Genomic DNA, 27,673 nt, shown 5'->3' with positions numbered 1-27,673 from the left:
TATTGCATAATGCAAGTATGTGTGGTGTATAAAGAATTAGATGTGTGCTGGAAATACATTCAGTGAGCAATGCATAAACCCAGCATGTCCTAAACAAAAGAACATTGTTTCACCTGCTTGACTGTGTCTCCAATGTAAACTGAGCAAGGAGAGGCCAGAAAAAATGGAAGTATATTTACATAAGGCAAACAAAGCTATCAAACTAGCAAGGGGGGAAGGTGACCACTTAACAATCATGAAGTGGACAGAGGCTTTACACCACCAGGAAGCCTTCCTTACACTTGAAACAGACAATGGACTTTGGGAAATTTAAGCAGAAACGGAAAGCCATCGAGGCACCCATCAGCTGAGGGACAAAAGAGGCCAGAGTTCTTGAAATCTGAGAAAGGTGGATCTTTCAGCTAAGGGCACTGACGTCTTTGGGAACTGACTACAGATGAGAAACCTGCTTAGACAAAGATTGTAACTTGCTGAAGTTAAGTTTTAGTCACAAAAAAGCGTGTTTTGTTTTATCTGTAACCTTTCATCTCTTTCACTCTTATTTGAAATCACTTAACCCTATTTCTTAGTTAATAAACTTATTGTTTTATTACAAAGCCATCTCAGTGCTGCCATCTTGAAGTGAAGTGTAAGTCTTCAGATAACTTAACAGCCTGTTGTGTGCTCTGTCTCTTTGGAGGCAGCAAACTTAACTTCCGAGTGTCCAGTGAGAAGGACTGGACACTGCAGAAAGACGTCTCTGAGGAACTTGGGGATTGGGATTCACTCAGTGCTACCTGGCAGAATTTAGAAGAGTTTGCTGACAAGGCAGGCAAGCTGGTGGGTCAGGAACCTGACACACAACTTAGCAGAAGCCAAGCTCACTCTTGCTAGGGCAAAGTAGTAACACAGTAGCTCACAATTCTGGGTGACTTAAGCAAGTCATCACAGTATCTCAGCCAATTTTGAGTTATCTGCATCCTGTATTTTTCTCTCATCACATAATAAGCTCCAACAAATGAGTTATTTGTTCCCATCTCCCTATTACATGGTTAAGACAGACATTTCTGGAAGAGGCAGGCCTGAGCAACAAAGCTGGGATATACATTTCTCCTAAATTCAGCCATATTATGATTCAGCTTATGCTAGAGATAAAGGCCAGCTGCAAAGGTTTGCCGTGAATCCAAACTGACCCAAAGTTTGGAAGGTTTGCCCCTGGGTTTCAAGTTAGGCACAGCATTAGTTAATGATCAGACCTAATCTGAATACATGAATTACAGCCCAACAATGATTTCACAATTTTGTAAAAATCTATGAATGAGACAGTATTAGTTATTCAAGTTCAAAAGTTACTCTGGGTATGAAATATTGTTAAATTCTGCTTCCCATCTGACTTTAATTTCCATAGCTGTTGACTAGACTAGACTAGTGTTCTGAGTCAGTGCATGCATACAATACAAAATGCATTCCTGTAACAGTTGTATAAATTTTCAACACAGCAATAGCAAGGTTATGTAGGGCAATGATGGGAAAACACATTTGATCTTTAGTTCTGAATATGCCACACTGTGGTTAAGGTTGGAATTTGTAGAGACCTGAATGAGAATAAACAGACCGGGATGTGGCGATGCTGCTGCACCCCATCCCGACATGCACATGGGCCAAGGGACAGTGTCGCCACGGTGATTTACCTCTCCGCCATGGCTGCTCTGGGTGCCCAAAACAATGCATCACCTTGCTGAGAAGGGGCATGCTCACTCTTGTGGCTTCCCGTTGCTTCCCCATCAGAAGTCATTTTTCTATGGGGAAGCAAAGAAATTTGAGGGAGACAAATTCTGCACGTGTGCAGTGGCACAGAATGCCCCCAGGAATAAGCTGAGGTCTGTAAAATCATGACTGGTGTGGAGAAAATAATAAGGAAGTGTTATTTACTCCTCATAACACAAGAACCCCTATTCCTAGGTCACCAAATAAAAATTAATAGGCAGCAGGTTTAAAAATAAACAAAAGGAAGTATTTCTTCACACAACGCAGTCAACTTGTGGAACTCTTTGCCAGGGGTTGTTGTGAAGGTCAAGACTATAACAGGGCTCAAAAAAGAACTAGATAAATTCATGGAGGATAAGTCCATCAATGGCTATTAGCAAGGATGGGCAGCAATAGTCTCGCTAGCCTCTGTTTGCCAGAAACTGGGAACGAGCGATAGGTAATGGATCACTTGATTACTTGTTCATTCCCTCTAGGGCACTTGTCATTGGCTACTGTCGGAAGACAGGATACTGGACTAGATGGACCTTTGGTCTGACACAGTATGGCCATTCTTACATTCTTCTTTCTTCTCTGGTAATAAACTTTTCAGGCTGAACTATATTCTTAGAACTATGCAAACCACTCATCAATTGAAGTCCTCTGTGACATATGTAAAGCCATTACCATCAAGAGGTGCAGAGGTGTAATGGATTAGAAATTTGTAAAACTACTGTAGTGGACTACACTAGAATACAGAGGGACTTCCCTATAGCTAGATTGGAAAAGTATAGTAGTTAAAATATAGGGTTTGATTCCGCAAATGCTACCAGGCACAGTACTTGTCATGAGTAGTCCCACTAAATCATGCCCCTAAAAGCTACACAGCAAGTGTTTGCTGGACTCTTAGTATTGCCAATAAAGTAAATGGATTTGACTCAGAATTCACACAGAAGAGACCAGACTTGATGAGTACCTCCCCTAAACAAGAAGGTGCTATTTTAAAACAAGACAGTTCCTTTTCAAAATAGGATTGTACTTTAAGAGGCTTTAGGCAGTGGATAAAGTTTTCAGATGTCTGACTTAAAAGCCTAGGGCTTGATTTCACGTATAGCGCTACAGCTGTACTGCCGTAGCACAGAAGTGAAGATGCTTCTAACCAACAGGAGACCTTCGCCCATCAGCATAGTTAATCCACCTCCCCCAAAGGCAGTCCACCTACGTCAAGGGGAAGATACTCTCCTGCCGATATAGCACTGTCTATATGGAAGGATAGGTTGGCATAATTGGATTTTTCACACCCCAGACTGATGCAGGTTTACATAGATCTAGTTCTGCAGTGTAGACCCATGAGACTTAGGCGAGGAGTTAGGTTCTCAAGTTACTTGTGTACTTTTGAACATTTTACCATGAATCACTATTAATATGGTCAATAGTACTAGTTTTTGTTTTTGTTTTTTATAGACAAAGAACAAAGCAATTACTCAAATTACTTTTAAAAAGAATTTATTAAAAACATTCTTAATGTGATCATTTAAAAATTGCATGGGAGGGGGCTGTTGTCAGTATTCAAACAATGAAAAAAGTTAAACTACAATTTTATATTAAGTAATGCTAGTAAGGCTCTTAGTGTAAAGAAAACCCCAATTGAAAGTATTAAACCACCAAAACTTCTTAAAACAAATTGAAAATACACGTCCTCTTGAACTATTCATAAAATAAGTTTCAGTAGTCGACACTAACCACTTACGTACATCAAACTTTAATCTTACTGATATTTTCCCTAAATCAAGCACAAGCATTCTAAGAAAAAAATTGTTAGTTTACATCCCATCAAACTGCAGCGTGTGTGTGAAACCTCAGAGAATAGTAATTAGGCCTTGAGCAATACAGACTTCTCAGAGCAAGCCGCTGAACACATTGTTAAACAAGCTACCAAACAGCTCCTTAATTTACACTAGATTGGTTATCAACTAGTTTGGAAGTTTAATAAGATAAAATTAGAGAGATTCCTCCAGAGGGAAAAAACACAGGATCATTTTACATGAGTTTATGAAGCCTTTAAAGTTTGAAAGTCCAGCAAAATGCCAAGTTTTGATCTCTTAATTGCTTATGAAATTTTGAGATACTTCTCCCTCATTACTACTCCATTTTTACTTAGGTTGGGCATGTCAAAGCTAAATTTCACTACAGCAATTTAGCAGTTGGCACTAGAAATAGAAAGTAATTTAAAGGAGAAAAAAAAAAAAAAAAGGACTTCTTACCCTATTTTTCTGTAGAGAATTTTTTAAGCTGATTTCAGATTACCTCAACATTTACTGTAATGTTATAAGCATTGAGGTATTTCCAGTGCCTGAAATTGATTGTAATGACTAGAGTCTACTGAAGAGGTATTGGATAGCTCAGAGAATCGATAATGGAATAGGACAGCATTTCACCTTGATGTAGCCTGGGTATGTTTAGCTCAGGATAGTATGAAGTGACCACTACCACTGTCTGAAAGTGGTTTTGTGGCCATGGTTGTTTCAGTGCAGTTACAACCAAATAAAGCAGCTAAATCACCCACATCAGCTGGCATCCTTATGGTCAGTCTCTACAGAAAGGTCAATGATTGACTGAGTTGTGGAGACTAAGTGAGATGGTTGAATCACTTAAGTGAGATGTTACAGGGAAGCCTACATTGCCATTGCTCATGTTGTGTCTGCTGTTGAATTGCAGTTTCCAGGGCTCTCACTCTGACACTTACTGTAAGAACTTAATTCACTTATAGAAAAGGAAGAAGATTTGCATTTAAATGCTACCTGAAATTAGCAGTGGGTGCACTTCAGTGGTTCACAATTGTAGGCTTCTGCAAGTCTCTTTGGTCAAAAAGTGTTAGCATAACTGCTGTTGTCATATTATGGGCCTAATCCCTTGGTATCTCCTCCATTTGCAGTTTCCACAAGAAAATCAAGTGTTCACAAAATCAAACTCTCCTAAATGTGGATTTAGGTCACTGTCCTTTTTAATATTTTTAGAACATTTCAATAAAACAAAACAAATTAAGATTAAGTGACAAATTAAACACATGCTTTGGCCTTAACATAGGAAGGATTACTGCTACTTATTTTGTACAGTATCAACTACAAATAATTCTTAAAACTTCCTCTCCAAACTTCAGGACTGGGTGGGTGCAAAGCTGGAGGATTCTTCTCCCTCTATAGGGGCCTGATCCTACACCCATTGAAGTCCACGGATGCAGGATCAAGGCCTGGGGTTCCAGGGCAAATTGCCAGGCCAGAGATTCAAGGCAGTCAAGAATTCCAATGACTTTTTTTTCCTAATTAAAGAAATTCTAAGAAAGAACCAATTTGAAGTTTGGATTTTGCTGTTCTCTTGTTTATTAGCTTCTGACAGCCTGTATTTAGATTTCTAGGCAATTGGATAAAGAAACCAAAGCATCAAGTTTAGTTTATATTATATATTGTAGTACTATTTTCACTTCTGACTGACAGAAAGGCCAATGTGGGGCAGAAAATAAAAGCATATTGAGTTGCACCATATCCACCTTTATGGCTTATGTCAGGTAGTTTAATATATAGACCTAAATCAGTCAGACAGTTGCACTACTATTTATAATCTAATTAACACAATCTCTGCATTCGAAAGTTTGAGAGAAGTCCTGTGAAGGGAACGTCTAATTCCTAGTAGTGGAAGCCAACCAATTTTAAACAAATATCAGTCAGAAAGTCACTTTGTGACCAATGGAGATGGGGGCAAGATATACTTGTATAAAAATATATTGTATATAACATGTTTAGAAAATTGCATAGACAACATTTTTAAAGTGATATAAGGCACAGTTTTACTAAATATATTGTCTGTTAAAAAAGCAAATCTATTTTAATCTCTTCGATATAATGTAATTAATAAGTACCCTTTCCATAAAAATATGTGCAAGTGTAAAAAAAGATAATTTTCATTTGGAACATGAAATACTCTAGTGTAAGTGTTAAAATCAGTCAATTTTCTAAATTTTATTTGTATAAAATCCGACCACTACTATTTTAGTTCACAATCTTCAGTGTTACTGTTCTCCGGACTGTTCACTGGCGGTCGTAGTGCTTTCTTCATTCGCTGTATAATCTAAATGTTCCATCATCTAGGCAGAAACAAGATTATTATTTTTAAAATACTAACTTCTTATTGGTCCAAACTTTTCATCTAGTTAAGAGAAATTTAATTAAGTAAAGATTAGAGTGGAATTAAGCAGCATATAGTGAGGAAATTCTCTGCACAAGACTGAAAAGGAAATATCCAAGCTTATTTTAATTAATTAGCACTTTGCACCATGCAAATGCTTTTCATTTAAGGATCTCAAAGCGCTCTACAAGAAATTAATTAAAAGCTTCTGAACACCCCTAAGAAGGAGGGAAACATCCATTTAAAAAAAAAAAAAAAACAAAACTGACAGTTGCATAAGCAGATCAGAGAAGTGAAGCAACTTGTTCAAAGAGTCAGTGTCACTGGAAGAACTGGAAATAGAATTCAAGCATCTTATTTAATATTTAAACTTCGGAAAATCCTTTCTGAAGAGGAAAAAAGTTAGACTCTGGCTTCACTGCAAATAAATACAATTTACAACTATGTAACTTATCATTTAAATCAGCTTTTGTACCAGATGAATGGAGGATAGCTAAAGTGACACCACTTTTTTAAGAAGACTCCAGACAATACAAAATTACTCAAGATAGTTAAGTCCAAAGTAGACTGCAAAGAGTTACAAAGGTATCTCACAAAACTGGGTGACTGGGCAACAAAATGGCAGATGAAATTCAGTGTTGATAAATGCAAAGTAATGACACTGGAAAACAATCCGAAATATACATACAAAATGATGGGGTCTAAATTAGCTGTTACCACTTGAGAAAGATCTTGGAGTCATTGTGGATAGTTCTCTGAAAACATCCACTCAATGTGCAGTGCCAGGCAAAAAAGCTAACAGAATATTAGGAACCATTAGGAAAGGGATAAATAAGACAGAAAATATCATAATGCCTCTATATAAATCTATGGTACATCTTCATCTTCAATATTGCCTGCAGATCTGGTTGGCCTCATCTCAAAAAAGATCTATTGGTATTGGAAAAGGTACAGAAAAGGGCAACTAAAATGATTAGGGGTATGGAACAGCTTCCCTATCAAGAGAGATTAAAAAGAATTGGACTTTTCAGCTTGGAAAAGAGACAACTAAGGGGGGATATGATATAGGTCTATACAATTGTGATTGGTGTGGAGAAAGCGAATAAGGAAATGTTATTTACTCCTTCACATAACACAAGAACTAGGTGTCGCCCAATGAAATTAATAGGCAGCAGGTTTAAAACAAACAAAAGGAAGTATTTCTTCATACAACACACAATCAACCTGAGGAGCTCTTTGCCAGGGGACGTTGTGAAGGCCAAAACTATAACAGGGTTCAAAAAAGAATAGGTAAGTTCCTGGAGAATAGGTCCATTAATGGCTATTAGCCAGGATGGGCAGGGATGAAAACCATACTCTGAGTGTCCCTAGTGTTTGCCAGAAGCTGGGAATGGATGGCGGGGAGGATCACTTGATGATTGCCTGTTCTGTTCACTCCCTCTGAAGCACCTGGCATTGACCTCTGTCGGAAGACAGGATACTGTGCTAGATGGACCATTGGTCTGACCTAGTATACCCTTTCTGATGTTCTTACATTGTTCTACCATTCTAACTATACTGTTTACACACTACTTGTCATCCATAGCCAACCCTTGCCTGTTTTTGAATCCTTTGTACAATTCTTCAGCTTTACAACAAACAAGTCTCTTACCTACAGAAAAACGATTACAAACATAATTATGGTTCATATTTGTCAAGCCTAGAGGTGATTAAGATCATCCATGTATTTAGGTACTGGGGGGAAAAAAAAATTACTGATTCAATTCAAAACCAACAGATTTCTGTTTTGTGATGGAAATTAATGTTCAAATTGGGACATTAAAAAGCAAAGCTGGATTTTTTGTTGCCAATTTCCATTGACAGGTAATAAGCAAGGCAAAACAAAGGTATACTTCCATTTTTAGTTATACCTGTAACATGCACATACATACACTCAGGGTGAAATCCTGACTCACTGAAGTCAGTGGAAAATTTCTCACCGGACTTCAACAGAGCCAGGATTTCATCTTTGCAATCTGATCTGAAAGGACACATCAAGAGCTTTCTGTGAGATTCTACAGATGCAAAATCCAGTGTCCTGACAAATCATTCAAAGCCAAAGTCCCTCCTAGGTGTGTCTACACAAATTAAGCATTGGAATCTATGTTCAGAATGGTGACAATTTTTTTTTAAACACGTCTTTCATCAGAAGTCAAATCAAGCACTACCACATCACTAACGATGCATATCCTCCTCTACCTCAGTTAGTCTGAGATCATACATGCAACACTGAGTTGGAAAAGAACTTATTAACTGTTTAAAAAATACCGCTAAACAAGCCAGTGTTAATAATGGGACCAATTCAAAATCCACTGAAGTCAATGGGAGCCTTTCCAATGACATCAGGTGATTTGGGATTAGGCTCATATTAACAATAGTGATACAGCTACCACACACACACACCCCCCCCAAAGATCCAAATGCCGGATACAGAATGAATGGGAGTATTGCAGATTGCTTAAAATGACAGGCAATTAATTTCTTCAGAATAAATGTTCTATAAACTCCATTTCAGGATCCTGTATTATTTCTTATATACTATACGTATGATGTGATATAAAATGTTTTGCCTCATGTTTTCAGGATGGCTGCACTACTCATGACCATGTATTTTGTACTTTTTTTTTTACAGAAGCTATTTTTGAAATGTTTTCGTTAACTGAACAATGGTTATTGAAGCTTTTTCAAATCCCTTCCAATCTGTAAATAAGGGTATTGAAGTTACCATGGATCCCCTAATGAGCAGACACTGGAGGAAGAGACAAATGATAAATATATTTGAGAAACATAAGCTACCTAATATAGCTTTTCCATATGCAAGTGTGACAGTTTTACGGTCCAATATCACAGGATCCTCTCAAGCCAGAGGCAAGTGCTGAGTCCAACACTGAAAAGCGGAGACTCTCCCATTTATAGTGACACAAAGCTCCTATTTCTACCACAACAGGCAATGAGATACTTAACCCAAGATGTTAAAGTCCTGGGTCACAACACTTGTTTCTAGCTCTGAGAGGTACTAAGATATCAAACCTTAAGATAGTGACATTTTTGTACATGGAAAAACTCAATTAGGTAGTTTTTAAAATGTGTTATTTTCTTCTGTTTTGGGGGTTTGTGTAGTAACTCGGGCAACCTGGCTTTAATAGGTGGAAAGTTAAAGTGCCAACTAAAAGTATGATAGAATTATTTTAGAGATTTTGTCTGATGTGGCAGATACAGAATACTTAGTAGTATGGTGTAGTATAAAGGTTTTTCTGGCACCTGTTTCAGATGACCAGCTAACTTGCCTGTGAACAAGTCAGTCATCCCAAATTCAAACCAATTAAAAAAATCCCCCCAACCTTATAAAATGTACATGTAGACATGCGCACCATAATGCTAAAGTTTGATGATGTTACAAGAAACTACTGCTAGTTAATTAAATCTGTAGCTTGCAATTATGACCTTGTGTGATTTAAGTTACAGAACTAATAAAATGCATACATTGTGCAACATGTCATGTTATTCATATACTGTACTTGTTTGTCAATATCCAGTATAACAGACAGATGGGTGAGGAAGGGCTCACTACATAAGCCAATGACTTATGTTTACAGGTTGGGAAAAATCTGGAGAGAGAAAAACAATGATCTCCTAAGTCTCTCAGACATTATACAGTTTTAATATTGCATTATTTTTTTCTCCAGTGGGAGAAGTTTTACTTTAAACTATTTTTTAAAAAAATAACTTTAAAAACACCAAGAACAACTTTATAGGCTCCACTAATACAAGCGCAGTAAAACAGGTTTTGGAAAAATATTTGGATTAAATCAATAACGGATGATAAATATCAGACCAAAAAAAGGAAACATTTTCCATTTAGCTACACTTGTGAAACATAAGCAATCCAAAAGCCCAATTCATTTTTTAAAAATCTATGCAACCTTACACAGAATTGCTGCATGCTTAAAAAATGAACAATTTACTTTTCCAAGTAAATCATGTATTTTAGTGAATCATGAAAGCTTTTCTTGTGTGCAATGATTCATTACAATTCCCAGCGAGAGTACACCTTAAAAGGTCAGAATCTGATAGTAGGGTTGCATCGTGACCTGTGAAATGTATGCTGTCATGCTCATTTCTAAGATCTGAGCCTCAAAAACTAGCTCAATGTAACATAAAGGAAGAATTCCACAGGAGAGGTTTAAAATTCATGCTGATAACACTGTCCAAAAAATAAGAACATGTACTCTTGTGGCAGAGTGAAGGGAGGAGGAAAGAGGGAGAAGAAAGTGAGTTTAAGGTTAGAAATCCAGACTGCCCATCCCATTTTAATTTGCATTTTAAGGCTCCTGCCTAGTTATTAAACAAACAATACAAGTAATCTTGGATTTGTAGCATTCAGCTGACTCTTTACTTCTGTGAAATTTGATCTGACTATTAATGTTGCTTAAGCAAGTTCTGTATTTAATTTCATGTTTCTCTTTTCAGAGGAGAGGAAGATAGATGAGGGTTCAAAACACCACATTTGCCCAATAGTGTGCAGTCCCCCTTCAGAGTTAGTTCAGACTACTAGCAAATAAAAATTAGGATGTTTTTAGAAAGCATAATAATGGGTGGAGACTGTGGATAGTATTCCAGTACAAGACCACTACATCTGCATCTAGAAATCTCTATGAAATTTGACTGGAAAATGTATATTGCTCACACACTGTAATCCTTCTCAAAACGATAACACAAAAAAAGTAAACAGAAGAAAAGCAATTAATTTACATTATGTAGTCAGGCATGCATTTTTAGCATTACAATTGGAATTATGGCCAAAGTGATTACCATTAATGTTAACAGCCAAAAGCTGTATGTGTGTGAAGTAGCATGTTATTCCAGATACTGCACACTTAGGGTATGTCTGCACTACCTGCCGGATCGGTGGGCAGCGATCAATCCAGCAGGGACCGATTTATCGCATCTAGTCTTGACGCGATAAATCGATCCCCGAGTGCTCTCCCGTCAAACTCCTGTACTCCAGCGCCACGAGAGGTGCAGGCAGAGTCGATGGAGGAGCAGCAGCAGTCGACTCACTGTGGTGAAGACACCATGGTAAGTCGATCTAAGTATGTTAACTTCAGCTACGTTATTCATGTAGCTGAAGTTGCATAATCTTAGATTGATCCCCACCCCCAGTGTGGACCAGGACAAAGATACTCATCTCAGGCTGTGGAATAAAACTGCTTAATCATCCTCCTGTAAGCTTTGAAAAGATGTGCAACAAATAAGGGGCAGGGTACTGTGCTGAACCATGGTCTTCACAGGATCTAAGACAGTCAAGAAAGGCAGCACAATGTGTGGCTGGATGTGGAAGCTGTTACCCAGTAATGACTATGAGAGAATATTCACACACAGACAGTAGTATACAAGAATTATATGAGGCACTGAGCCAGATGGAAATATCAGTGGGGTATCACACAGGTAAGGATAGCAAGCAGTGTAATCAAACACCAATCCAGTGACTCTCATGGCATCAATGGAGATCTGATGTATTGAGTAATAGTGAGGTACCCCAGGCCCCTCCACCACTCTTATGAAACATTGTTCCACTTGCTCTCAGCCTGCATGTGCCCTGAATTTAGACTAAGTTCTAACAATACTCTCAAGAAAAACGTGATACCTAGAAAGCAGAATAACTCACGTAATATGTCTTCAATTTTACATATTAGAATTTTTAAATCTTTCTCACCCTCTGTCAAAAAAGGGCACACTTTAATTTTTGACAAAGGATGGGGGTTGTTAGGGGAAAGACAACAGAAGGGCATCCTTCAGTTAGTTCCATGATACGTTTTTATTGCTGTGACAATGCAGCGGAAAGTGGCTGCTGCTGCTGCCGCCATTACCCTACCTGAGTGAAAAGGTAGCTAAGTTACTGAAGAAAATGTGTACAATTTGGTTTTGGTGGTTGTTTTTTTGGAGGGGGACAGACTCTGTCCTTTAGTAATACTCATTTTTGATACAGTTATTACCAGTAGTTTGCCTAATAATTCAAATTCCACATTAAAGCTGAAATCTTCATGACTCTTATGCTACTTAAAGTATATAATCAGAAGTTCTCATCTGCCTTATATTTTAAATGAATTGTATCCAAAAATGGAAGGAAAGCAGGTGGAAAAAAAGATTGAAAAAAAGAAAGCAAAAGAAAAGAACGGATGAGCAGATTTATACAAATTTCACTAAAAGAAGAAGACTATATCACACCTTGTAGCAAAGGCTTCCTGGAGGAGTCCAACACCTAAATGAAATTCACTCCATTATTACAGTCATATACAACAGGAATGTTTCAAGACAAAACTAACAAAAGAATTATTTAGTGATAACAGCATCTAGAAAACCAGAGCTATTGTGTCAAATGACTAAGTCTAGCTTACTTTATACATTAATGACAAGATATTAGGCATCTTCAAAGGTGATTTTCTCAGTGTGGGAGAATCCTCACAGGCATAAAGCATATGCAGCAGGTACATCAAGGGTCCCCATTCAGCCCAGTAAGGACTGCTCCAGCTAATGTATTCCAGTGCTATTTCAGCCCCCAGAGGCCTCAAGAGAAGTTTACCCAAAAGATGGCTGAAAACACACCTTTCCTCCAGCTGCACTGAGCATTAGTGACTGAAGATCTGGCCCCAATATATTTTTTAAAATAAAAGGTATGTAAAGAAACCATTTCTAGTTCAAAATACGGAATATGCATATACTACAGGAAGTTAAACTATGCAATAAAGACCTGAGATATATAGGATTCTCTGAATCTGAAGAAGCATTGAATAAGATCCTCTGAAAAATATAAATTGGGTGAAATAAAGGCAAAGAAATCCTAAAACTGTACAGAACAAATTGAGTAAGTGTCTCATTAAGATCACACAGAATGTTTAAACCTCAGCCAGATCTCCAATATGTAAATCAATTTGTGTGTGCGCGCCAAACTTTGACCCAATAACAGGGCCAAGTTCAGAGCAGTTTTAATCCTTAAAAAACAAAACAAACCCCATTGTTGAAAAAGTACATACAATAACTACTATGGCAACATAAACCTTCGAAGTATGAAATTTGTTAGAGGAAGTGTGAGAAAATTTTTTGGTGGCTAAAAAACTAGAAGTTTTTAGACCAAACATACTAACAACTTAAATGAGGAACATTACATTGTTCTCTCAGAATTAAGTTAACTATAACTCTCTACTCCTAGAGGCAGCAGACAGGCAATATAGAGAGGCTACCTCCATGCCATGTCAGTTCTACATCTGGATGAGTGTCATCCTATATTATATATTAGGAAAAAAAAAAATTCTTCCCACTTTCCTTAACACAGCTATCTGAAAGTCAGTTAGTAAGAGCAATTTCTCTCAACATAAGTCAATTGTTCTTAAAAATAGTGATCCATATTCTGGCCAGAGCTATCACACAACTCTGTGGAAGGAGATACAAAGATGGCTTTAAGACATCTTTAAATTCTCCCAGTATTCTTGGATTGTCCTACTGCTGAGACAGTTCCCAGAATAAATCAGAGCAACATCAAGGCTCCTTTTACATACGCTAGCTACCAACAGCTCCCAAGAGATTGCAGGGACATAGAGATGCTCTGTCTGTGACCCCTTTCCATAGGCCTGGTGCCTTGTGCCAGCAGCCAAGAGGTGAATGGCATATGAGCCACTATAATTCTCACCACCCAAGAAAGAATCAATTTAGGCAGGGGAAATCCTCAAAGTGTTAGTTTACAACTGCTTTGTGCTGACACAGTGAGACATAAGTTTTTGATTGTAATTGATATTTCTAAGCCCCCCCCGTCACAAATGGTCACTTTGTTGCAGAATGGCATTTGTGATCATGACAGCATAAGATCAATGCAGAAAACATTAGAAATTAGTTTCTAAACTACTCGTCAAACCAACATTAGTGTGTGTCCAATTTTTTTTTTTTAAAGTATATTCTAATACAAAACTATTGCAGACTGGAAACTGGTTTCCAATTTAACATTTGGGTGCCACATTCAGTGTTCCAAATGATAACACTTTGCATTAAGATGATGGCTCAAAGATACAGAAAATAATACACATTCTGGCAAAATTCCTATTGTATTCATGTAAAAAATGTCATCTGTTTTGATTTTTCATATTACTGGACTGAGCCAAATATTTGTATTTTCCTTTAAATCTTGTTCTATCAAGTTGACTTATAGACTAAAATATACTTAGCTTCTACAAAAAGCTTTTTTTTTTTAAATTAAAGAAATGCAATAAGCACCACTAATACAGATGTAAAGTGACTGGCTACTAATATATTACCACACACCTATTCAAGGAAGAATACACACAAAGTTACAAAACTGTTTTGACAGTTCTCAATGTATTCTACTTACCTGATAGCTGCTACCTTGCCAAAACTTCTTCATCTCCTTGCGTCTCCAAGCAACAAGTGAGCTGGTAATGAGTGTACATGGTACCAAATAGAGAAGAGCAGGTTGTCCCATCTTCATCAGTGCCAGAACAACAAAAGTCAACACCATGCCAACAGCATAAGCTATTAAAAAAAAATTCAGGACAGCTACTGAATAGCATACAGCAGTACATCACTCCATGTATTACAGATATCCTTTGCATACAGGACTAATACTATAGCTATTACAGGATTTTCCATTTGATTATGTAAATGTGCAAAAATAGTAATTTCAGTGCACTTTAAATATTCATTGACTTTTTCAAGAGTACTGATTTCTATAATGATGCAACTCAGATACAGACAAGTAAAAAAAACTAGAGATTAAAATATTGGAAGTATTCACTTTTGTAAAATTGAAGAAAATCATCTAGTAATCTCACAAAAGCAGTTTACAGAAATACACACTTTGCCAAAATACTGTATTAAAATTATTTACCTATGGTGCAGGAAACATAATATACAGAACATGATCTTGTCTGAATATCAAATCTTCGACAATAGGCAACCAGGAGACCTAAAGAGAGAACATGCACAAAGTATTTATTGGAAGAAGTTTTAGTTGCCATAACATGAATTTACATTCATACTTCGCATTAGAGCAACAATATGGAAGAAAACAGTTAACTATAAAATTGTAAGTTAAATATCGTGGACAGCTAGAAGACTATTAGTTTTATTTAAGAAATCTTAGGCCCGGGTCTATACTTAAAAACTTACATCAACATAGCTACTGTGCTCATGGGTGTGAAAAATCCACACCTGACTCCCGTAACTATGCCAACCTAACCCCAGAGTAGACAGAGTTAGTTCAACAGAAGAATGCTTCTCTTGACCTAGCTAGTGTTGCTCAGAAAACCCCCTTCCATCACTGTACTAAATCACAGAGGCATGGCTAGAATGCTATCGCTATGCTGCTATAGTACCTGCAGCGTAGAGATAGGCTTATTCTAGAGCCATGTCTAAAGTCAATATCCCCATTTAAATGAGCTAATGTGCTTTCCATTTAATTAAATATAAGCGACAGATCTGCACAGCGGTAAGAAACACCCAATACTTTGCACGTATGCAGTGCCTTCCATCAAAGACTCTCAACACACTTGAATTAAATTTTGCCTCAGGACAGTAGAGAAAAATTAACACTCATATTTTACAGATGAGAAAGTCACGACAGAGGTTAAGCGATTTCTGCAAGATCTCAAAAAGTCTATGGCAGAGCCAGGTTTTCACAAGACAAGCCTTCTAATCTTTTGTAAAGTGCTGTGAGATCTACTGATGGAGAGCTAATTATTAGTATGATGTTGATTAAAATGCAAATACATTTTCTCCTTCTATAAACACCATAGAAATAATTTATGTAGTATACACTGCTCTTTTACTATGAGGATTTTGTATTGTACCATACATCATATAATTAGAAATTAAGTGATGATAATCCTTTGCCATGTTACATTTCCTGTAAAAACTAGCTTGATTTAAGATCACTGATCCTGATTATTATTAATGGCACTATATTCTACAAATACAAGTGCCATGAAAATAAAATACATATATATTTGTAAAACAATCTGCTATATAAATAAAAGCAGATTGTTTTACAAATCTTAAAACACCAATTGTACTTAGACTACAGACTATTATAAAAATACAGATTGTTTTACAATGCATGTACATAGATCAAAAGCTAGAAATCAGAATTAAATTCTGGAGCAGGCCTGAAATATAGAAAATCCACTTTGAGAATCAGGTTCTTATGAAAAAGGTTCAAAGATAATTTTGTTTATAGCTGCCAAAAACATTTCTTTACCTGGTACAATGATGTCTCCGAAACCCAGTAGTGAAAATGGCATTCCACATAACGCCAGTGCAGAGTATTCAAGTCTAGGTACCCTAATAACAACTGGTAACTGTAAAACAATATTTTTAAATTCCACATAAATCCAATCTAAATCGTATAATTTTTTTTAAAGAAACATTAAAATGATATTAGAACTACTTATTCATCTAGTTTCTGAAAAACATCAAATTAGGAAGAACCTGAATTAAGAAAACAGGAACCAACAAACAGTGTTTAAAATGTGATTTTAAGATTTAGAGTAGAAAAAATGAATTTGCAATTTTACAGATCATATAAGTGAAAAAAATTAAGAACAATGTAACCACAAACAATGGGAATACTAGATATGCCTTGTTATCCTGACTATAAGCTATTGATCAACAATGATATCCAGGCCCTGAAGAGGAAAATTTTGAGAGTCAGGTTTTCCCCAAAAGAATAGCCTTTTCAGAGGATGCAATTTAAAGTCCAGTGAACATATCCGAAATACAATCCTTACTTTCTCATGGGGAGCTGAGCGTTCAGTAGGGCCTTCCACCAAGTTTCCATCATTCTAGGATCAAACCCAAGTCAACAGGTATTTAATACTTAAACAAAAGTAGCAAAAGCTGGCTATATTTTGTGAGAAAATTATACCAAAAAGCTACTTGAATTTACTGACTTTCCATAGCTAATTCAGTTAGTGTTATATGCTGCACATATGTATTCACATTGCATTCATACTGCAGAAAAAGACTATTCATACCTTTTCACTGTTTCCAAAAGGACCAGCTGCAACTTCAATCATTATACTTTCCCCATTCTGAAATTTAAGGTTATTTTTAAAATTAGTGAATTAATACTTAAGTATATAGTGTAACACTTCAATATTACAGATAGAATTGCTGCTTGCACCTCAGTGTCCTATAATCCCCTTAATGTACTACTGTATGCAGGATTATTTTGTCCAGGACATCATCCAGCAAACCCATTTAAAATGGAATGCACTGTTCCAAAACAGAAGCTGTTCAAATTCCAGTGAAGTGCACAGATTAATGAAGTAAAGATTTATGCTTTCGTTTTGTATTAAAAACACAGTCAGACCTAAACTGGCTACTATAGTTTGTTTTCTAATGAAAGCAGCTAAAGTTTTATTTAGCTGAAGAATCTGTCAGCAATCTACTCCTCTGCCATTGTATCCTTGTTCTTTCTACTTTGAAACGTGGGCACTTGCAAGTAATTTGTGCCACAGCACGTTAAAGAATCCGCATTCTACAAAGCGCCAAAACCTCAACTGATACATAAGGGTCTGAAAGCAAAGGATGGGATACAGTAATAACACTCAGAATTTAGACAGGATGCAGTAATAAAACTGAGAATTTGGAAAACAGCAGGCTGCTGTATGACACTGACAACATTTATTAGAATGTCACTATAGCAAGTAAAAACAGAGCAGGCTTTTGGGGGCTGTAGCAGAAAACAGATATACAATAATTTACTGTGAGATACATTTTTGAAGGATTAATGACCATCCTGAGGCTGGTTCCCTTCCCCCGCCATTATATTAGTGCTCCTTATATCCAAAGGGATTATAGTAGAAATAGGAGGTATCCACTGGTACTCATCCCCACCCCAAGGCTGCATTTAGCTTGGATCCACTTTATTTTCGCTACATTGTTTCCATTCTTTCCCCTTTGTTTCGAAGTTTAAATTAATGGAGACAAACATTCCTGTGCAACCCTTCATTAAGATGTTGGTAGACTGAGAAACTGAGGAAAAATTACTTAACAGACAAACTCTTGGGAGTAACAGACTGAGCATCTAGAATGGTAGCCATGTCCGGACAATATTTAAATGCATAAAATTCAATCCACAAAATATAAAATGCACCAGCAGGCATCCATACCACAAATCTTTATCAAAACTGTGGACCTACCTTGGTGATAAATGGAGTTATGAAGACGAAAAATACATCGTACAAAAGAAGAAGACCTAGAAGTATCACACATGACTGGCAAACAGAGAAGGAAACATTAAACACAAATTTTCAAAGACTGCATGATTATCATTTATACATCAATCCTTACTAAATGCCTAGAGGTTACCTTTAATGTTTTCATAAATTTTATGAGAGAATATTTTCTATTGGTAGTTTTAGTTTATGATTTATAAGAACAACATTCTGTTGAGTCCTTCTGCTAACTTTAATATTTTTGGAAAAAAGGAAACATTCTTTTTCATTCTTTAATTTACCTCCGGGTTATTAGTATTTCTACATGCATACCAACATGCTTTATTTAAGTAAACTGTTTACTGTACCTTAAAGTTGGGCATTTTCAGCGTTTTAATAAAGTTTAGGCAGAAAGCAACTCCCAAGATATCTTGTAAAATCCAAGCCCACCTACAAACAAAAACAACAAAAAAAACCCACCTTCTTTACATTTTATTTTTCTATATTTTCAGAGTACTGTAGGTTTGTTTGGTCTTGTTGGAAGAAAAGACCAATTCTATAATCTTACGGCAAAATATTATAACAATGACTGAAGTCTAGTTTTTATACCTACTTATTGATGTTCATTAATGGAGCATTGTCTTAACTTAAAAATTCACACTTCTAACTGCAAGTCTTTTATCTGCTATTGTAACAGGTAATATTTAAGACTACTTTAATGGAAAAAGGAGCAAAAATATTCCAATTTTGTATATAGTCAGTTTCCTATTCACCATGTATAAGCAATTAGGCTTCATTCCTGCAACTTCTTGGAAATGGGTAGGCTGCTGTGCCCATGCTGAGCCTCAGTGGAAATCTGCAGGGCTGCAGTAGTCAACTCACTCAAAAGAAGTTTCAGGATTGTAATCTTAGTAAATTTCCTCAATTGTGTGGGGGAGAAGAAAGTTTTTTTAAAATGGGAAAATATGGTTTTAAGCCCCACAAAAATGGACAGTGGAACTCAGGTACTAGTGCAGTACCCAAAACTACTGTCAACTTATTTTAAGAGTAGATTTCAAGTTCATGGTGTCCATTTAAGGGCCTGATCAGAAATGCCAAGTGTTTCTAATTCCCACTGAGATCCCTTCAAGTTGAGGGTTCTTCAGCACCTTTCAAGAAGAAGTCACCTTGAAGCCCAATTTTTCACCTCAGAGCTGTATTTGAAAGCTACTCCTGGAGCCTGCTACTGACCGGGATCTGCACCTTCACACCACCTCACTATTTTACGTTTCCACCATTGCATATGCAATCAGACAACTGCAGTTTTGCTGGTATGGGAAAAATACATAGCTTGTGTTACATTCATGCCAGCAGCTCAAGATAAATTGCTCTGCACAAATTATATCTAAAAAATAATTCACTAAGTGAATTTAGAATACGTTATCAAGCTTTTTTCAGCATTTAAGCAACTTATGGAACATTAACAGAATAATCTTAAATCATTGCAATGCCAGGAAGGTGAAGTACTGAGATCTATTTCCTTACTCATACCAAAATTAACTCAGGAATTCCTCATTTTCTTCCTCAATTAAGCCACTGGGAAAGCACTAATGGGTGGAGTTTGTCTTTATAAACTGCAGCACTGAGCTTATGTGTAAACAATCCATCCTGCAATATGAACATTATTTTCAGTAACTTAGCTGTTAGGAAGCAATGTTAATGAAAACATGGAGACTTGTTTCAAGATGGCACATTTACACATGAGCAACTCCTGATAGAATTGTCAGACTCCCCTGACCAGCATGCTGTAGAGTACATCAACTGCACAGATGAACTGGATGGGAAGATACTGATGAAACAGCTGCCGCTGCCCCTCACCTATGTACACTCTCTTTTCCCCAAAAAAAATCTCAGCCACAAAGACTAGTAGAGCTATACTTTGTGCCAACCCATGGTATGCCACCTCTTTTAGTTTTGCTTCTTTGAGGCTAATATTAGCCTTATATGTTGTTCTGCACAAGGCTTCAAGAGACTTGTTTTTAGTAGAGAATGGTAGTGGAAGACTTATTAGCTTAGTCAATCTTTTCCCAAACAACATGTTCCTGTTTTTGCATCCTTCTTTCTTTCTTTTTTCCTCCTTCTTTCAGTAGGTCAGGCTTGACAAAACACTGGCTGGGATGATTTAGTTGGGGATTGGTCTAGCTTTGAGCAGGGAGTTGGACTAGATGATCTCCTGAGGTCCTTTCCAACCCTGATATTCTATGATTTATTCTTCCGTTAAGTAAGAAGGAATTATGATTCCCCCTCACCACTATGAATTTATTTTGTTAGTAACTACAAATAACCATATAACCATGAATTGTTTAGCTTTGTTTTAATGTTACCAGTTCTTTTCATTCATCTGTTTATTAAATTTAGTAAAGTTTTGTATACTTTTTAAAAGCTAAAAATAACAAAAAAAACTTAGAAAGAACACTGCTGCAGGATTTTTCTCTACGGATAGGTGATTTATACATTTGAGTTATTTTCATTACACCTTTCAAAATTTTCTCCAAAATCACATACCTATCTTCATTTCGAAACACTGCCCAAACAACAGCTGTTGCTATGCAAAATCCAGCAAGAAAAATAAGTCTCACTTCAATATTTTTGTTGCAACATGAAATCCTAAAAAAATGAAATGGCTAAATTAATTTGTCTTAGATACAAAAAAGGCCTACATCACAACACAACAAATAAAATTTACAGTTAAATTCAACAGAGGTGCTCACAAGCACTCTCTCTCTGAGGAGTCCTTCATTTTGAAACTCACTCTGCCCACTTGCTTCAGCAGAATCCAGATTTATTAACTTTGTAATCACACTGCAAATCTCTCAACAGCTCAGGAGAAAAGCAAAGGCACGGGTACCTATGGGCAATCCTTTGCTTGTTTTGCATTTTAGATTTATGGGATAGGCCAAAACATAGCTTGCATGACTTTTGGGATATTATAGAAACGTGGAAAAATAAATATTTAACACAACAGTGCAAATGAAGGACTGTTATGGCTTGAAATGTGCATGGAACATTTTTAACAGGTTAAAGAGAGAAAATTATAATTAAATGTAGTGAAAATGAGACTGGTGGAATAGGAAGAGTGTGCAATCAGGGAGACTCATTATTTACATGCCACACATGCAGTTCCATGCTCACCACTAATGCCACAGCATGTCTGAAAACAGATGAGTCCATATGACCATAACACACAGCTTGAAAAATACATCTTGGACATTACAATTTAAACCCACCACAGCTACCAAGAAAGCATAGGTGTGTTTGTTCAGACATGGGTTTTCAACATCCCAGATTCTTTATGGTAGTATTCCTTGCTCATACAGTAGTCCTAATGAAGTAAGGACTACTCAGGAACCACTACTTTAAAAAATTTTGCATATTAAAGAGCCTTATCTTACCCCTAGGCACCCTTACTTTGTGTTATAAATCCAAAATATTGAATACTGTACATAAGCAGCTACAAACTTAAAGCTTACAGTAGTTTTTCAAACCATCAGCACATTTCCTCCCAGGAGTTTTAGTAGCTACAGAAAAATATCCAAAACAAATAAACCATAACAAGGTAAAGAGATGTACAATACCTGCATTGCCCAAATGATATTTTTCTAATTAGTGCAGAAAGACAGTTGTACAGGCTCATTGCAGATGCCAAGCAGAAAACGGATATTATTACATACACTAGAAGGAAGAAAACTGAAAATAAATAAGTGACAAAATGTATGCAAACACAAAGATGCTCTGGCAGGAAGGAGCCAAGAGCTAGGAAATACCTGTGACAATAGTAACAATGCCACTAAGAAGCAGAACAATCCCTTCCTTGGGCCACAAGAGCCTGGATTTGTAAACCTTGTGTGCACGCTCCAAGACTCAACTTTTCTTTCAGGCATTTAGGAAAGCTGGAATTTCACAGGTGGAGGGGCTGAGCGTAGGCACCAACTCTGTGGGACTCTGGAGCACCCATTGGAAAAAAAAAAAAAAAAAAAACCACAGTGGGTGCTCAGCAACCACCAGAGGGCCCTGCCAATCAGCTCCTCCCCATCACCCACACCACCTCCCACCTGCTGCTGATCAGGTGTTCAGCAGCAGGCACTGGAAGGGGAGGGTGGGGCATGCTCGGGGGTGGGGGTGGAACAGGTAGAAGCAGGATGGGAAGAGGGGAGGCAGGGCAGGGTGGGGCCTTGGGGGAAGGGGTGAAATGTGGGTGGGGCCAGGGACAGAGCAGGGCTAAAGCACCCCCCAGGAAATCAGAAAGTCGGTGCCTCTGGAGCAGAGGACTGAAAATTATTCAGGTAGGCTCTTATGAGATAGATTATCTTTAACTTCCTAGGACTCTCACTTGGAAAAAAAAAACCTAATGAACTAGAATATTGTACTAAAAATTATGTGTTATTAATTCTGCGTTTCAAATTTTGAGAGGTCCCTAGAGTTTTGGAGAGGCAATAGAAAAACAGAAAAAGTGAACAAGCAAATAAGACATGATAATTATTTGTCGTTACACTGTGTTTCCCAGTCAGTCTTATCCTACCCCAAATGAAGGGCTCATGCCTGTTGCCATGGAAGTTAGTGGTGAAACTCCCTCTTGCTTCAACAGGAGCAGCTAAAAAAGTTAGACTTTGATAGAAATGGATATTCACAGACATGCCTAATAGATGGATTAAACACTAAAAGGACCTATTATGTTCTACCTAGCCTGTGCCCCTCTGAGCCCCTCAGTGCCCACTGGCAGAGAGCCAACTATACTGTAACTCATAACAGGCCTGACACACTCACCGTCCCCAACATACCTTTTAGAAACATATTAGGATGGCAGTATCTTGTAAGATACCGTATGTAAACTGGTGATTCACTGGTCAGGAATTTCATTGCATGATGTATGTACGGCTTGTGTATAAAGAATTACGTATGCATACTGGAAATATGTTCTTAAAACATATTTGAGAGGCAGTTCCTAAAATAAGCCTGCCCTGGACAAAGGAATGGGGGGGATTTACCTGTCTGATCAGCAGAGGACAATGAAAATACATTTATATAGAATGTAAACAAAGCAATCAAGGTAAGCAGAAAACAGCTAAGTGAGCACACTAGGGGACAGAAGCTCTATCCCCAGGAAGTCTTCCCGGCTCGAGACAAAGACAATGGACTTTGGGTAAATATAATGGGGGGGACAAAAAGATATTTTAGTTTTCCCATCACTTAGGGAACAAAGGGGACAGTATCCTATGATTCTGTGAAAACTGGCTCCTCCAGCCTGGGGAGCTAGAGATGCTGGGTAACCTGATGTAAGTAAGTGAGAAAACTGCATAGGCCAATATTGTAACTTGCTAAAAATTTAATTTTAGTCACTAGAAAGTGTGATTTTTGTTTAGTTTGTAACCATACCTGTCTCTTTTACTCTTCCTTAGTATCACTTAAATCCATGTGCTTTATCGCTCAACCTATTCTTAGTTTTACATAAACTATAAACCTCAGTGCTGTTGTACTGAAGAAAGCGTGAATTTTCAGCTAAGCTAACAGGCAGATTTGTGCTCTGTCTCTTTGGAGGCAGCAAATTTAATAATTTTGGAGAGGGAGATGTCTCTGAGCAACTTAGGGTTCACTGATTGTTACCTTCAAGGCAATGTTTAGCCCAGCAGAATCTCAAGGAATTTGCTGGCAAGGCAGAAGGGATGACATGTTAGGGAGCTGACAAGAGTTTAGCACAACTCTCGCTTGCTGAGGCAGAGGGTTAACACAGTAACTTCCACTTCTGGATGTCCCGAGCAGAGCATCACAAAGCCATTGGTGTATAGAATAAGGATTTACACAATATGTTCCTCATGAGTCAGTTACATATAACCAGGCTTAATATGCAGATGATTTTCCTCAAAAGACAATTTATACCAAAATACACATTTATTAAATCATGTAATTAACAGTTAATATATTTTTAAGACACAGTGTTACATGAATATTATTTATTCAAGCTTAAATGTGTGTTCTACTATGTACCTAAAAATAGTTTCCTCTAAAAGTACCATAAAAAAGATCAAATACCAAAAAAACCCTTCTTCCATTTAGACATCTCTGGTCCTTCACCTGCAAGAATCGATGCACCTGTGCAACTTTACACACAAGTGAAGTTCCCCAGGTGAATAACTGCTTGTGAATAGGTTCCATCATTGTAACAGAAACCATTAAAATTCAAGTTAAGGCAGACACTCCCACAGTACACCATCTTGTTTGTTTGTTTTTCCTCCATGCCCAACAGATAATTAGAGCATTAGCATCTGATTTGCATTTCCTGGTTTTTTAATCCATTTAGGCCACAACATGAACCTGCTGAAGGAATTCACTCCAACTATTGGAAGGATGTCAAATAAAACTCTCAAGAATGCCATCTAAATTCAGATATGTGTAAGGAATTTACCAAACAACCCAGAAGCCTAGAATAAAGACAGACCCAAAAGCAATCTATATTAGGTATTTTTATATAACAAGAACAGTAAGGTAGCAAAAACATGCACTCAAAAAGTTAGGAAGTGCCAGAATTATTATGGTTGCATGAGCAACCTTAATTCAGCCTCCTTGTAGATAAGCACAATGATGCAGTCTTCAATTACACATATTATACCATTTTTTCTACAGGACCCCTGCCTCATTCAGCACACAGGATGGACAGTGCTCTCTGAATGGATAGCTATTTAATATTCATTTTTATCCTCGCCATTTAATATACGATCCCATGTATTATTTACTGCACACCATCCAAACCCTGCACTGTATACAGAATTATTAGTTCCTTCATGGGTCTCTCTAGGGTGCTATCATCATATCATCTTAGCTCTTTACACACTTTATTTTAATCTCCCTGTGAGGTGAGGCACAATCAACAGCCATTGTCGAGAAAGGCAATTACAGTTCAATGACTCACCTGCATAAGGTCACACCAGGGGAATTGCTCAGCCTTGCTTGGAGACTGGGCAATGCCCTCCAGACATGCCTGGACTTGTGTTCTCCAAGCACGTGGACTAAGGATATAAAACAGAACACAAGGGCCAACTTCTTGGCCTTTCTCCTTCCCCCACCTATGCTGCTAGCAACAAGAACACCCAGAAACTGAAGACTCCAACAGAGGGACTGGCCCTGGTTTCAAGAGTGAGATCTGTGTACTGTGAACCGCAATATCCAGTGGGGTGAGAAAAACTGATTAGACTAGGTAACATCTAGATTAATAGGATTGAAAGTTTAGACTGGCTGCTTATATTTTCTTTTGGTAACTAATTCTGACTTTTTGCCTATCACTTAATATCTATCTTTCTTAGTCAATAAATTTAACTGTTTATCTTTACCAATGAGTTTGCCTGACGTGTTTGGTAAGGGCGTTTGCTTAGGTTTACAAAGGCTGGTGTATATCCACTTTCAATCGACAAAGTGGTGAACTAATTAATAAATTTGCACTGCTCATCTTGAGCAGTACAAGACGGTATATTCCTGAGGTTCAAAGCTGGGGGGGATTTGGCTGGTCCCTCTCTCTGTGTGATTCATGAGTGGCGCTCGGAGCATTCATACAATCTAGCTCAGTGTGGGGTCCACATGTGGTTGTGCTGAGTGATAACAGCGCCTGGAGGGGTTTGCTGCTTGTTACTAGCAAAGCATTGTGAGAGACAGCCCATGCTTGAGAGTTAAGGGAGCACAGTGGTCCCACAGTCCCAGGCTGCACCGCAGAGATCCCATCACACCTAGGATGTGATTTTTTCAAGTACTTTGCATTTTTTAGTACTTAATGTGTTCAAAAGAGAACTCCCATGGATTTCTGTTGCAATTGCGAATACTCAGTACTCTGCAAATCAGATTGCAGGAGTCTCAAGTTGGCAACCCAGAAAATGAGGAACATACAGTGGCCACCTACGGAAATTTTGGGCAAGACATTTCCCCAGCCCAAGAAGGATTAATATCATGCCCGGAGTCTGTTTAGGCCTTTTAGTCAGGACACCATTTACGGGGGGCACTGATGATCAGAAAACCACAAAAGAAACCAATTCAACATAAATCCATCAGCTAACTTACCCCTGACAAAGGGACTTTTTGACAGATCATCTCTGCTCCTGGCAACTCTTCTTATAGGCCTGGGTAGTCCCGCTGCTCAAGGGCCTGACATAGGAGCCAATCTCCTTCCTATAGCTCCTCCAGCCCTTACGGGAATCAGGTGCTCATTAGGCAATCACCTAATCCCTTCCCAGCTGGGTCTGATAAATTCTTTCTACCAGGTCCAGATGCTGTTCAAGGGGCTCTGCCTAAGAACGGAGCTGGCTGGCCTCAGGTTCCTGGCTGTAGAAGGGGTAGACCACCCAGTTACACTCAACATCACACAGAACTCTGTGGCAGAGGCAGAAATAAAATCAAGTTCTCCAAGGCAGCATTCAACTGCCTTAATAACCAGACCATCTTTTCTCTTCCTGCTACCCTGCCTTAATCACCACACCCCTTCCAACTTCTGTAACAAATGAGGCAGGGATCCTGCCGACACCAGCTTCATTCACTACACAACCCACTGAATGAGGCAAGGAGAAAAACAGTAGGTGATCACGCAAAAGTTTCCTTAGGATTGCATCATCTCGAAGATAATTACATCATTGGTAACATGTCCAACTTTGCCCAATTAGACCAGGTTTACTTAGACCATTTGGCCCTACCACAAGGCATCTGATGAAACTACAAATCCAAAGCGAGTTTAGATACAACTCATAAAATGTAGGTAGGCAGTTGCTCCAAGTATTCAGCTACCATGTTTCCTCTACAACAGGGATTGGCAACCTTTGGCACGTGGCCCACCAGGGTAAGCCCCCTGGTGGGCCGTGCCGGTTTGCTTACCTGCAGCGTCTGCAGGTTCAGCCGATCGCAGCACCCGCTAGCAAGGGTTCGCCATCCCAGGCCAATGGGAACTGCGGGAAGCAGCGCCCAGCATATCCCTCAGCCCGCACTGCTTCCCACAGCCCCCATTGTCCTGGGATGGTGAACCACGGCCAGCAAGAGCTGCGATCAGCTGAACCTGCAGATGCAGCAGGTAAACAAACTGGCCCGGCCCACCAGGGGCCTTACCCTGGCGGGCTGTGTGCCAAAGGTTGCCGATCCCTGCTTTACAAGGATGAAAAAGGGGCATCGTATGCTCTACTACTATTTTTACCATCAAGGCAAAGGACTGTCTCTCACGTATACTTTATCCAAAATAACTATTGCCTTGGCAACCTTAATGAAGAAAAAAATTGGCAGGTGGGGGTGAGGGAAGACAGAGAGAGAGATTACCTCCTCTCCACCCCCCCTTTTTCTTTTCTTTTTTTTTTTTTTTAAACGCTTTATTCTGCTCCCTCAATAAATTGAGAGGGGAGTTATTTAAAAAGAAAAAAGTTAGCTGAACTTAGACTCCAACTCTGAAATAAAACTAAATTCCATAAAAACTTAATGGCATTCAAGGAGAAAATATATTTAAATAA

At 38.1% G+C, this 27,673-nt stretch overlaps 1 protein-coding gene across 4 annotated transcripts in view; it reads right to left on the bottom strand.

Moving 5' to 3' along the window:
• Positions 1 to 3,222: 3,222 nt before the first annotated feature.
• Positions 3,223 to 27,673, bottom strand: part of SPPL2A (signal peptide peptidase like 2A) — a 48,900-nt gene continuing 24,449 nt past the window's right edge. The window contains exons 7-17 of one of the 4 annotated variants that reach the window (XM_038419655.2): positions 21,785 to 21,881; positions 20,715 to 20,816; positions 18,539 to 18,620; positions 18,156 to 18,230; positions 16,986 to 17,042; positions 16,740 to 16,793; positions 16,211 to 16,310; positions 14,843 to 14,920; positions 14,327 to 14,487; positions 12,175 to 12,208; positions 3,223 to 5,866 (exon numbers count right to left, since the gene is read on the bottom strand). In XM_038419655.2, the coding sequence (XP_038275583.2) occupies positions 5,835 to 5,866; positions 12,175 to 12,208; positions 14,327 to 14,487; positions 14,843 to 14,920; positions 16,211 to 16,310; positions 16,740 to 16,793; positions 16,986 to 17,042; positions 18,156 to 18,230; positions 18,539 to 18,620; positions 20,715 to 20,816; positions 21,785 to 21,881 (872 nt within the window). In that variant the 3' untranslated portion in view covers positions 3,223 to 5,834. The remainder of the gene's footprint in view (positions 5,867 to 12,174; positions 12,209 to 14,326; positions 14,488 to 14,842; positions 14,921 to 16,210; positions 16,311 to 16,739; positions 16,794 to 16,985; positions 17,043 to 18,155; positions 18,231 to 18,538; positions 18,621 to 20,714; positions 20,817 to 21,784; positions 21,882 to 27,673) is intronic. The other 3 variants (XM_038419654.2, XM_038419658.2, XM_038419657.2) reach the window with 3 other exon arrangements.

Source organism: Dermochelys coriacea, chromosome 10 (assembly GCF_009764565.3).
Source record: "Dermochelys coriacea isolate rDerCor1 chromosome 10, rDerCor1.pri.v4, whole genome shotgun sequence".
Classification (NCBI taxonomy): domain Eukaryota; kingdom Metazoa; phylum Chordata; order Testudines; family Dermochelyidae; genus Dermochelys; species Dermochelys coriacea.
The sequence above is the reverse complement of the archived record's forward strand: the minus strand, read 5'-3'. Positions and strand labels throughout refer to the sequence as shown.